General features: G+C 51.4%; 1 protein-coding gene across 1 annotated transcript; it reads left to right on the top strand.

Moving 5' to 3' along the window:
* The first annotated feature begins 8,469 nt into the window (after nucleotides 1–8,469).
* On the top strand, nucleotides 8,470–12,375 carry LOC144279640 (trypsin-like). The gene is made up of 5 exons (XM_077841220.1): nucleotides 8,470–8,515; nucleotides 9,323–9,479; nucleotides 10,192–10,445; nucleotides 11,106–11,242; nucleotides 12,223–12,375. The coding sequence occupies exons 1-5, from the start codon at nucleotides 8,470–8,472 to the stop codon at nucleotides 12,373–12,375; spliced, it is 747 nt and encodes a 248-aa protein (XP_077697346.1).
* The last annotated feature ends 741 nt before the right edge of the window (nucleotides 12,376–13,116 follow it).

Genomic DNA, 13,116 nt, shown 5'->3' with positions numbered 1-13,116 from the left:
ATAAATATCGGATTTCCCCAGCCAAACGACAGGCTAACTCGCGGGCAAGGACCGTCTGGGTTTTTTGTCCAATGGGATGCTGATTTCTCTATGGGCGAATGAAATAAGACACAATCCTAATGGCATGTGTCTGGGGGGGCTCTCTTGGGCCTCACCCTTAGTGCAGTGTATGGCCCAGGATCAGCACTAAGCCTATAATAATGGGGTGCTGAAGAGAGCCGATGGCCAGTGGCGGGATTGGGGTGGAATGGCTGCTGTTGAAATAGCACTGTGGTAAACAACTGGTGGTGTATCTTTCTTTCTTTCTTCGCCCTGGTCTACATTTAAAATTTAGATCAACCCAGCTACATCACTCAGGGATGTAGAAAAATTCACACCCCTGATCAGTAGTTAAGCCAATTTAACCCCCAGTGTAGATGGGGCAAGGCCAATGGAAGAATTCCTCCCTCAACCTAGCTACCCCCGGTCGGGGAGGTGGATTACCTGTATCAACAGAAAACACCCTTCCGTCGATCTGGGAAGTGTCTACACTACAGCAGCATGAGCCTCCGTAGTGTAGACATGGCCTCTTTCTTTCTTTCTTTCTTTCTTTCTTTCTTTCTTTCTTTCTTTCTTTCTTTCTCCCAGCAGTTCGTAGCACTTGCTCAATCTGTGACTCTAGCCAACTGGAGCAATACTCTCATAAGGTTAATTAAAGAGGAGGGAAATAGCCGACAACTCATCATTAGGAGGCAATTAAGAATGGCAACAAAGGCGTCGCCTCACCCATAAAGCCACCCAGCTGCCCCGGGGGGAGGTGGTGATGGGGCGCAGTGCAGTTAAAAGCAGCACCACCCAGAGAAGAGGTAGGAGAGCCTCACGGGGGGCAGGAAAGGGGGCCAGGGTTGGTTCTGCCAGGCTTCCATGCAACATTTGGAGTGAGTTTGCAGCCGCTCATTGCTGGGCCAGTCTCACCACAAGAGAGAGGTCCTCTGGAGCTGCTCTCCAGGATACAGCCAGACCCATCCTGCTGGATTCTCCGCAGGAGGTCGAGAGAGCTCCCACCCGCGTCAGGACATACAGCTAGGACACGGCCATCCCTGCTCTTGAGGCAACAGATGAGGGGCTGGTGAGCGCTTGGCCCTCGCGGGGAGCAGCCTGAGACATAGAACGGGCTCAGAACAACGGTAAAGGGGCCTGGGCTTTGCTCAGAGGGAAGGACTGGGGGTGGGGGGGAGCCATTGGTTTGGGAGAGGCAGAGGGCTGGGGCTGGGTCCCTCTTGACAATGCAGCCCCTTGGCTCCAGGAGCCCACAGGTCATGCAGTGACCAAGGTCCCAGCCAGGTGAAGGGCCTGTCCTCCAGGAACTGTCACATTCTTTTTTAACCCCAGTTGTCGGTGTGGCCCTCACAAATCCAATGGCAGTGAGTTCCAGCACCGACAGTGCACTGGGTGAAAAAGTCCTTCCTTGTGTTTGTTGTAAACCCACTGCCTGTTAATTTCATTGGGTGACCTCGGTCTTTGTGTTATGTAATGGGGAAAATAACACTTCCTTCTTCACTTTCTAAACACCAGTTACGATTTTATAGCCCTCGACCAGATCCCCCCTTAGTCGTCTCATTTCCAAGCTGAACAATCCAAGTCCTTTTCATCCCTCCTCATACGGAAGCTGTTCCACACCCCTCATCATTTTTGTTGCCCTTCTCTGTACTTTTTACAATTCCAATCTCTCTTTTTGTCAAATGGGGCAACCAGCACAGCAGGCAGCATTCAAGGTGTGGGCGTACCATGGATTTATACAATGGCATTAAGATATTTTTTGTCTTATTATCTCTCCCTTTCCTAATGGTTCCTAGCATTCTGTTCACTTTTTTGGCTGCCGCTGCACACTGAGTGGATGTTTTCCGGGAACTATCCACCATGACTCTAAGATCTCTCTCTTGATTGGTAACAGCTATTTTAGGTCCCATCACTTTGTATGTAGAGCTGGGACTATGTTTTCCAATGTGCATTTCTTTTCACTAATCAAATGGATTTTATTTGCCATTTTGTTGCCCAGTCACCCAGTTTTGTGAGATCCCTTTATAACTCTTTGCAGTCAGCTTTGGACTTAACTATCTTGAGTAATTTTATCTATCTATCTATCTATCTATCTATCTATCTATCTATCTATCTATCTATCTGTGATGGGGATCCCAGGATGCAACCTGCCCTCGGGCCCACCAGCCTGAGCTGCCTCTCACAGTGATATTGATATCAAGCTATGAACCTCTGACAGGTACTGCACTTACACAGCCATCCACAGGCTGGGACACACCCAACTGAGTTACATGAATGGTCTCCCAGCCACTTATGAACCACCAATAGGGAGGCTCCAGCCAATTCCCCCCACTCCAGCCTTGCATCCCAGGACGGTACCATTTTGCATGGGTCAGAAGCCGGGCCAGTGTAAGCTCAGTACTTTGTTCACCACTTGGTCAAAGGAAAGTGGACATGCTCCTGCTTTTGTAACCCTACCAGATTTCTCAAGCACTTTAGACCAACTCTCTGGTAAGGATAAAACGTTTAAATAAGTTTATTAACTACGGAGAGATTGATTGTAAGTGATTCTAAGTGGTAGTCATAAAGATCAGAGATAGTTACCTTAAGGAAGTAAAAATGTAAATGCACATTCTAAAGCTTAAACGCTTAGTCTATGCACGAGATGAATCAAACAGCTTTTCTCACCATGGCAGATGGTACAAGCAGTACTCCTGTGGGAATTCTGCACCAAAACAGTAGAAATTCTGCGCAAAATATTTTAAAATTCTGCACTTTTTATTTGTCAAAATAACACTATATAATCATGCCAGTTTCAATTATTTTGGTAACTTATTTCAAAATATTGTCAGCAAGTATATCTGTAACAATACAGACACACACAAAAATTTCCCCAGGAGTAGAGTTAAAGAAACCACTATGACAGCCCAGTTCCTGTTTCTCTGCCCCGTCCCCCTTGAGAGCCTAGCAGGGGAGCCAGAAACTCACACCCCCTCCCCTCCAGAGCCCAGCCATGCCGGTTGCCAACTTTCTGACCAAACAAAACCGAACACCCTCGCCCACCCCTGCCCTGAGGCCCCGCCCTGCTCACTCCATCCCCCCTCCCTCTGTCACTCACTTTCCTCCACCCTCACTTACTCACTCATTTTCAGAGGGCAGGGGAGGGTCCCTTTTTGACCAAGTGTTCTGTTGAAAATTGGACACCTGACAACCCTAGCCACGCCCCCCCCAGCCCAGACACTCACACCCCAACCCTCCTAGAGCCCAGGGATCCAGAGAGAAACAGCCTGATGCTGGGTCCCAGGCTTGCATGGAGTTTCCTGCCCAATTACATGGAGTTTCCTCCTTCCTTCAGGGGGTGCTGGGAACTGCAACTGTTGGGAACCCTCTAGTTCCCTCCCCCTCCTCCTGGCCTTGTCTTCTATTTGTGAGCTGGGCTCTGAGGGGTCCAGTGGGCCCAACAGCACTGCAGCCCATTTCTGTGGGAGGTGGAGGAAATTCTCCACACACATTGTTAATTTCTGAGAAATTCTGCATTGCGCAGTGGCGCAGAATTCCCCCAGGAGTAAAGCAGGCAACGGTTCCTCAATACACAGCCTGGGGCTGCCTTCCAGACCAGGACCAAATTTCCCCAGTTCATAGCCTTTGTCCTCCAGACGTTCTCCTGGGTGTTGAGTTGGGGGTCGGGGGGAGGCAATGATGATGTCACTGTCTCTCTTTTATACTTTCTCCCAGCTTGCTGGAAAGATTTTTGCTGTGACATGTGTTATAATCCGCTGCTATGGCATATGTGCCTTCTCTGAGAAGTCTCAAGGATAGTGGATTGGGTATTGATGAGCCATTAACGCTGTCTGGCTATTGATGGCTACTCCTTTGTTGTAACTGAAAGGCGGGTGTCTCCCAACTTCACCACATATTTCAGTAGCACATCTTGCAATACCCCTTAACCTCACCTACAATGCTAGCTCATCCAGTCCAACAGGAGATTAATGTTCAACTGAACAAGATTTGAAAAGGATACGTCACAAGGCATGCATTGTACAAAACAGACCATAATTATCAGACAGTGGTGAATATGGGGGCTAAAGGGTGCTGCTCTGAGGTACACAGTGTCACACTATCCCTATACACACCCTCTATTTATCTATCTACCGAGCAGTCCCCACACAGCCTATCTATCTATATCTCTATCTCCATACACCCCCTCTATCTACCTATCTATCTATCTATCCCGACACAGCCCCTCTATCTATCTATCTATCTATCTATCTATCTATCTATCTATCCCCATACAGCCCCTCTATCTATCTATCTATCTATCTATCTATCTATCTATCTATCCCCATACAGCCCCTCTATCTATCTATCTATCTATCCATCTATCTATCTCCATACAACCCCACTCTATCTAATCTATCTATCTATCTATCTATCTATCTATCTACCTACCTATCTATCTATCCCCATCAGCCCATCTATCTATCTATCTATCTATCTATCTATCTATCTATCTATCCCCATACAGCCCCTCTATCTATCTATCTATCTATCTATCTATCTATCTATCTATCTATCCCCATACAGCCCCTCTATCTATCTATCTATCTATCTATCTATCTATCTACCCTATACAGCCCCTCTATCTATCTATCCCCATACACCCCCACTCTATCTATCTATCTATCTATCTATCTACCCTATACAGCCCCTCTATCTATCTATCCCCATACACCCCCACTCTATCTATCTATCTATCTATCTATCTATCTATCTATCTATCCCCATACAGCCCATCTATCTATCATGTTGTTCCTTGACTTTAGCAAAGCTTTTGACACTGTCTCCCACAGTATTCTTGCCAGCAAGTTAAAGAAGTATGGGCTGGATGAATGGACTATAAGGTGGGTAGAAAGTTGGCTAGATTGTCGGGCTCAACGGGTAGTGATCAATGGCTCCATGTCTAGTTGGCAGCCAGTATCAAGTGGAGTGCCCCAGGGGTCGGTCCTGGGGCCGGTTTTGTTCAATATCTTCATAAATGATCTGGAGGATGGTGTGGATTGCATCCTCAGCAAGTTTGCAGATGACACTAAACTGGGAGGAGTGGTAGATACGCTGGAGGGTAGGGATAGGATACAGAGGGCCCTAGACAAATTGGAGGATTGGGCCAAAAGAAATCTGATGAGGTTCAACAAGGACAAGTGCAGAGTCCTGCACTTAGGACGGAAGAATCCCATGCACCACTACAGACTAGGGACCGAATGGCTCGGCAGCAGTTCTGCAGAAAAGGACCTAGGGGTTACAGTGGACGAGAAGTTGGATATGAGTCAACAGTGTGCCGTTGTTGCCAAGAAGGCCAATGGCATTTTGGGATGTATAAGTAGGGGCGTTGCCAGCAGATCGAGGGACGTGATCGTTCCCCTCTATTCGACATTGGTGAGGCCTCATCTGGAGTACTGTGTCCAGTTTTAGGCCCCACACTGCAAGAAGGATGTGGAAATATTGGAAAGAGTCCAGCGGAGGGCAACAAAAATGATTAGGGGACTGGAACACATGACTTATGAGGAGAGGCTGAGGGAACTGGGGATTCAGAAGAGAAGAATGAGGCAGGATTTGGTAGCTGCTTTCAACTACCTGAAAGGGGGTTCCAAAGAGGATGGATCTAGACTGTTCTCAGTGGTACCAGATGACAGAACAAGGAGTAATGGTCTCAAGTTGCAGTGGGGGAGATTTAGGTTGGATATTAGGAAAAACTTTTTCACTCAGAGGGTGGTGAAACACTGGAATGCATTACCTAGGGAGATGATGGAATCTCCTTCCCTAGAAGTTTTTAAGGTCAGGCTTGACAAAGTCCTGGCTGGGATGATTTAGTAGGGTTCGGTCCTGCTTTGAGCAGGGGGTTGGACTAGATGACCTCCTGAGGTCCCTTCCAACCCTGATATTCTATGATTCTATGATCTATCTATCTATCTATCTATCTATCTATCTATCTATCTATCTCCATACACCCTCTGTATCTATCTATCTATCTCAACACACCCCCTCTATCGATCTATCTATCTATCTATCCCCATAAAACCCCTCTATCTATCTAATCTATCTATCTATCTCAATACACCCCCTCTATCTATCTAATCTATCTATCTCAACACACCCCCTCTATCGATCTATCTATCCCCATAGAGCCCCTCTATCTATCTATCTATCTATCTATCTATCTCCATACACCCCCACTCTATCTATCTGTCTATCTATCTATCTCAATACACCCCCTCTATCTATCTATCTATCTATCTATCTATCCCCATACACCCCTGTATCTATCTATCTATCTATCTTGACAATGGAACGGCTGAAAGATCCAAGCATTGAGGACACCTGGTGCCCAGGAGTTTAACAGGAAAAAGGGGACAAGGGTGAAAAAGGGGAGATTTCTGTTCTCCTGATTTCTATACATCTTAACAAAGTGCTGCCCCAGCCTATAAGGAAGGGGCAATTATTTCGGAAACAGACCACAAAAAGGCAAAGGGCCTTTGGGGAAGGGACTTGTTCATGGTTCTGTGTTTGTACAGCACCTAACGCCATGGATCCTGAGTTGTTACTGTAATACACCTAATATATAACAACAGTAAATACAGGCAGCAAGGGAATTCCCTCTGTAAAGGAAAAGCTGATGGCAAGCCTTAGGAACATTGCTGTAGTGGTGAAATGAATCAAGCTCTGAAACATGCCCCAAGAGAGGTCCAAGTGCCATGGGGGTCCAAAGAGGTACGGAGTTGGGTTAGTAATCAGGACTCCTGGTTTGTAATTTTTTCTCAGCCATACTGGGGGCCACTCAGTTGTCCTGTCTGAGCCTCAGTTTCCCCCATGTGTAGAACAGGGATCATAATACTAACAAGAGCTGGTCAGCAAATGCCCATTCATTGAAATTGAAACTTGCCATGGAAGTGGCTTGATTGTGATGAAGTTTGGCTGGATTCATGCCTCGTTTCCTGGCTGCTCACCTGCTGGGCTACCTCAGAGTCAGGGAGACCAGGACAACCAGGGTATGCAGCACAACGGGGCCCTGATCTCAGCTGGGGCCGGGACTGCGAGTCACTAGCACAGCGGGGGCGGAGGGGGGTGTATTGCGATGAGGTCACTTAGGAATCGGGTCAGGATTCTCCCCTGCTGTCTGGCACCCAGTAGAGTCGGCAGATGGAGAAAGCTTATAGCCCATCCGAACGCCCCCGCCTGGAGCAGGTGGAAATAATGCCGGGGAGGGGGCAGGGGAGAGCCGCCACCAGGGGGCAGAGAGAGGGGAGGAAGAGGAGGGAGCCGGAGCTGCTGGGCAGCCAGGTGGAGAGAAAAATGTGGGGCAGTACCATGAGAGCCCAGAAAGGAGGGAGGGCGTGAGACAGCCGCTGGCTTCAGAGAGGTCAAGGCAAGCAAGGAAATTCTGGCAGAGGTTGGCAGAGTGGAGTGGACGGAGCCGGACTGGCACATACCTAGATGTGTGGGGCCAATGGCTGGTTGCAGAGAGTGGCTGTTGATAAGAAGATCACTTGGGTTTGGATCTAATTGTGACCTGAGGGCATCTTCAGAGCCACACAGGATGCCGGTGGCAAAGGTGCTTTCACCCCACACGTTAGTGGGCTCCACAGAGGAATACCTGAAGTTGATCGCGGGGGGAGGGGCAGCCACATTGAGTTGAGGCTGGAGGCGGGGTGTCCACACTGCAATTGACATGAGGGAAGGGCGTCCACACTGCGATCAGGTCTAGGGGCGGAGCCTCCAGCCTGCTATTGATTTAGGAGAATTGTGGGGCCACAGGAACTGACTTTAAGAGTCAGATTTGGTGGGGATGGAGAGAAGAGAATTGGTCTGGAGGAGAGGCAAAAGGGAGGGCTGTTTTGGGGGTGCAGGTGGGAGAGATGGGGCGTCGGGGGGGTGTTTCTTCAGAACACTGAGATTGTGGACTGTGGGCAGAGAGGCTGGGGGCTGGGGCTTAGGATGGGGTAGACATTTCAGTGTTTCCTAAGCGATTTCCCACCACCACCGAATTTCAGCTCCAGGGGAAATTTCAAAATTTTGGTTTTTGCGGCAACAATTTTTTGAGATTTCCCACCAGGAAGAAAATCCCCAACTTGCTGCAGCCATACGTCGAGGGGGGACGTGGTGGGAAGGCAATGCAAAGGAACGTGGTGATGACCATCTTCTCCTGGGTGAAGCTTTGGCGGAGGGACCCGGGTGGCACTGGGGGCTCAGCCGGGGATTGGCTTGCGGGAGGCACAGAAGATAGCTGGGGCTGTGGGCATGGACAGGGCTGTGGGCATAGCCAGTGGCGCGGGAGGAGCGGGTATAAAGCAGTTGTGGGTGGAAGGGAGGGATCCCTGCTCGCCTGAATGATGCTCATTTGATCCCCCACTTAGTGACTTGACAGAGAGACCGGCTTTAATACAGTCCTTTGGCAGGATGGCTATGGAGCTGCTGAACATCGTGTTGCTGCTAGTGCCGGCAGGTAGGAGGGTGTGTGTGTGTGTGTCCCTGCTGCCCCCTGCTGGAGGGCATGAGCCCTGCTGTGGGGATGGGGGGGGTGTCCCTGCCGCCCCCTGCTGGAGAAGATGAGCCCTGCTGTGGGGGTGTGTGTGGGTGTGTGTCCCTACTGCCCCCTGCTGGAGAAGATGAGCCCTGCTGTGGGGGTGTGTGTGGGTGTGTGTCCCTACTGCCCCCTGCTGGAGAAGATGAGCCCTGCTGTGGGGGTGTGTGGGGGTGTGTGTCCCTGTCGCCCCCTGCTGGAGAAGATTAGCCCTGCTGTGGGGGTGGGGGGGTGTCCCTACTGCCCCCTGCTGGAGAAGATGAGCTCTGCTGTGGGGGTGTGTGTCCCTGTCGCCCCCTGCTGGAGAAGATGAGCCCTGCTGTGGGGGTGGGGGGTGTCCCCGCCGCCCCCTGCTGGAGAAGATGAGACCTGCTGTGGGGGTGGGGGGGGTGTCCCTGCCGCCCCCTGCTGGAGAAGATTAGCCCTGCTGTGGGGGTGGGGGGTGTCCCTGCCGCCCCCTGCTGGAGAAGATGAGCTCTGCTCTCTCTGTGTGTGGGATTGTGCTGTTCTCTTCAACCCTCCATTGCTTGCATTTATCGTGTGGGGCAATTCCCCTCTCACTCCCCCTGGAGTAAATCAGGAGTAACGCACAGCAGTCAATGGGGCTGGCTCATTATTGAGATTAGAATGAGGCCCTTGGTTTTTATTTCCAACTGTCTACACACACACACACAACCTGCTCCCCCTGGCCCCAGCCTTGCAGTGCCGTGTGTTGCTCTTCCCTTGCAGTGATAGCACAGACGGACACACGGATCATTGGGGGCTACCCCTGTGAGAGACCCCAGCCCTGGCAGGCCGCTATCTACGATTTAAACCGGCTGTACTGCGGAGGGGTGCTCATCAACAAGGACTGGGTGCTGACGGCTGCCCACTGCAGGCTGCCTGGGTAGGTGGGGGAGGGAGGGTTGTCCCCACAGACCCCTGCTGGAGGGGATGAGCCCTGCTCTGTGTGCATGTCTCAGGGTCTGGGCAGCGCCCGGCACAACGGGGCCTGACCGCGGTCGGGGTCTGGGCAGCACCTGGCACAAGGGGGCCCTGATCTTGGCCGGGGTCTGGGCAGCGCCCGGCACAACGGGGCCTGATCGCGGTCGGGGTCTGGGCAGCGCCCAGCACAACGGGGCCTGATCGCAGTCAGGGTCTGTGCACGCCTGGCACAACGGGGCCCTGATCTCGGCGGGGGTCTGTGCACGCCTGGCACAACGGGGCCTGATCTCAGCCAGGGTCTGTGCAGCACGCGGGACAACGGGGCCCTGATCTCGGCGGGGGTCTGTGCAGCGCCCGGCACAATGGGGCCTGATCGTGGTCAGGGTCTGTGCAGCGCCCGGCACAACGGGGCCTGATCGCGGTCAGGGTCTGTGCACGCCTGACACAACGGGGCCCTGATCTCGGCGGGGGTCTGTGCACACCTGGCACAACGGGGCCCTGATCTCAGTTGGGGTCTGTGCAGCACCCGGCACAACAGTGCCCTGATCTCAGCCAGGGTCTGTGCTGTGCCCGGCACAACGGGGCCTGATCTCGGTCGGGGTCCGGCAGCCTGATCTCTCAGCTGTTTTGCTGTCAGTTTCCCCAGATGAGCCGCTGTTTGCGTTTGCTTTCAGCACCACCAACATACGGCTGGGCGAGTACAACCTGCGGAAGGTGGATGAGACCGAGCAGCTCCGGGTGGCTGCGAAGATCATTCCCCACCCCAACTACGACCCCGCCACCAAGGACAACGACATCATGCTCATCAAACTCGCCACCCCCGCGCAGCTGAATAACAATGTGCACCCCATCGCACTGGCCAGCAGCGCCGCCCAGCCGGGGGTCATCTGCCAGGTGTCCGGATGGGGCACCACCACCTCCCCACAACGTACGCTGACCCATGTGACACAGCAATGAACCTGAGACCTCTGGAATCTTAACACATGAGCCGCTGAGCCAGCTGCCTTAGCCGCAGCTGCATCCAGCTCAGCCACCACTAGAGGGGGACATTGAGTCGGTCACATGTCTCCGTGGGGGATGGGGAGGGACCTGAGAAGGGCAGAGGGGGGAATGGAAAATTCCTGTCCCATAATTTTTTTCCAGATATTGAGAAAATGTCCCATCCTGAACCAGGAGGAAAAATTATATTTTTGTTATTAAAAAAAATTCAATTCGGGGTCCAGCGTAGCCTTTTGTTTCGATCATTTCGGAAAGTTTCCTTTCACTTTCAGACTTTCCCCTCTTTTTTTTTTCCCCCTAAAATTTCAAAATAAAACGTTGTTTCCACTCGCCCCCACCCCCAACATTCTCCAGTTTGAAAATGTTGAAAAACTCTTGACAATTTCGAAACTCTGTTCATCCAAAAGAGGTTCGAGTTGGAAGAGTGGCTGAAAACTCCCCTGTTCAACAAACCAGCACGTTTCGGGGCAAGAACTGTCTATTGAGCAATTCCCCGCCTCCGCTAGTTTTCCCTTTTCGTCGCCAGGATGCGAAATGAGAATTCAGAGCCATTTGTCGCTGATTGTTCTTTGTCTCCCACGTCCAACAGCGTCATTCCCGGCTTTGCTGCAATGCGCTGACCTCAGGATCCTCTCAGCGTCGGAATGTCGACAAGCCTATTCCAGCCTGGTCACTGACAACATGCTCTGTGCCGGCGCCAGACAAGGAGGCATCGATTCCTGCCAGGTCTGGGGCGTTGTGGTGGATACCTTGGGTAGATGCCTGGGAAATGGGTTTCCTGGCACGGGAAAAAATGCGTGAAAACTTTTCCCATCCTGAATCAGAGTGAAAAGTCGGCATCTCGAAAATGTTCACGAACCAACAGGCAAACGATTTGATTTTGCAACAGTTTGGCGATCATTTCTTTGCATTGCAGTTCCACATCGGCCATTTAAAATAGCTATCTATCTATCTATCTATATATAGCTATACGCCGGTGAGCTTAAACGTTGAAACAAAAAGGCATTTTGAACCAGGAGACCGGAAAGGGTCTGACCTGAAATTGTCAAAACGGGCCATTAGGATCATTTCCGGAACTTTTTTCTGAAAAATTTGCCAAAACCGACCCTTTCCTGTGAAAAATTTCAGTGCTGACAAATCACCATTTTTCAATGGAAAAATGTTTTGTCCAAACATTCCCAGTGAGCTCTAAGTTTGATCTCTAGTGGCAGAAAGAGAATCAGGAACTGCAGCTGGCAGAGAATGGGTATAGTGGGTCTACGCCAACCCCTTCTCAGCCCCTCACCATGTTGTGGCAGGACGTGGGGAACGGGTGTTGTAGAAAATTCCCCATGCCTGGGGCATCGGGGATCGAACCTGCCACTGCTGGGCCTTCAAGGAGGCCGAGCAACAAGGAAGGAGGCTGAATGCAGATGCGAGCAGAGGGCTACAAAGCGGGGTCAGCCAGGAATATTAGGGGCAGGGTTTCAGCACTAGGGGTGAGGCTTCTGCAACTGCAAGTGACAGCCTGGGTTCTGCCCAGTTCCGTTCCATGTGATGCTTTATGCAAATTATTTCTGCAGTTGATTTGCATATTTGCCTCTCCCCTCTCCAAACTCATGCTTGGCCTCCTTCCTCCCCACTGAGCCATTGACCCCCCCCCCCACCCCACATGGGCATGTCGGGGAGGGGTACACGGCTGGTGACACACAGTTCTATCTCCACAGGGTGACTCCGGGGGTCCCCTGGTATGCGGCGGGATCCTCCAAGGCATTGTGTCGTGGGGGTTGGAGGAGTGCGCCCAACGTAACAAACCGGGTGTCTACACCAAGGTCAGCAAATACATCAACTGGATCCAGCAAACCGTACGGGGCGGGTGAGTTGCCCCGGGAACCTCAATAAAACATGAGAGACATATCCATGCCTCCACGCCTTCTTCCATCTTCAGAGCCCCGGGTTTCCGGGGCAACAGCGGACGCAGCACTGAGGGGGCTGGCAGCTGAGTGCATCTAGCTCTTGGGTGGAGCTGGCCGGAGAAATGGAATTTCTGTTGATTCGGAATCAGGCTTGAATCTGAAGGAAAAGTCGAAATACTGGAATTTCCTGCGCAAGGAAATGTTCCCCCAAATGTTGGGTTTTTTTTTTAATTGCTGGTAATACACTATTCATAACTTCCAAGGCCAGCAGGGGGCTCCGGAGAGCGGAGATCAATTCCCTACCCTGACACAGACGCTCCACATGTGACCGTGGGCAAGTAGCTTGGTGCCTCGGTTTCCCATCTGTAAGCTGGGGATCGGCACACTGCCCTGCTGCCCAGGGGTGTTGTGAGAATAAATACATTAAAGATTGCAAGGTGCTCAGATACTAAGAGGAGAGGGACCAAATAAGCACCTAAGATAGACAGACCCCTCGGGTGAAATATCCGTTCTAGGGTGCAGAAACACCAAGCTACCAAGAATGTGGGTCACACTCATAGGCTGAGGGGTGGTGCCCTGGAAAACCGCTACTCTGGGACGGACCCAGGAGTTCTGGTGGAACCAACAGCCCATGCACTTCCGAGGTGATGCTCTGGCTGGAGAAGCAAGGGGCTAGTGAGTAGAAGCCAGGCTGCAGGGTCCCCT

This window comes from Eretmochelys imbricata, chromosome 24 (genome assembly GCF_965152235.1).
Source record: "Eretmochelys imbricata isolate rEreImb1 chromosome 24, rEreImb1.hap1, whole genome shotgun sequence".
Classification (NCBI taxonomy): Eukaryota; Metazoa; Chordata; order Testudines; family Cheloniidae; genus Eretmochelys; species Eretmochelys imbricata.
Note: the sequence above shows the minus strand (reverse complement) of the source record. Positions and strands in the feature narration are given on the sequence as shown.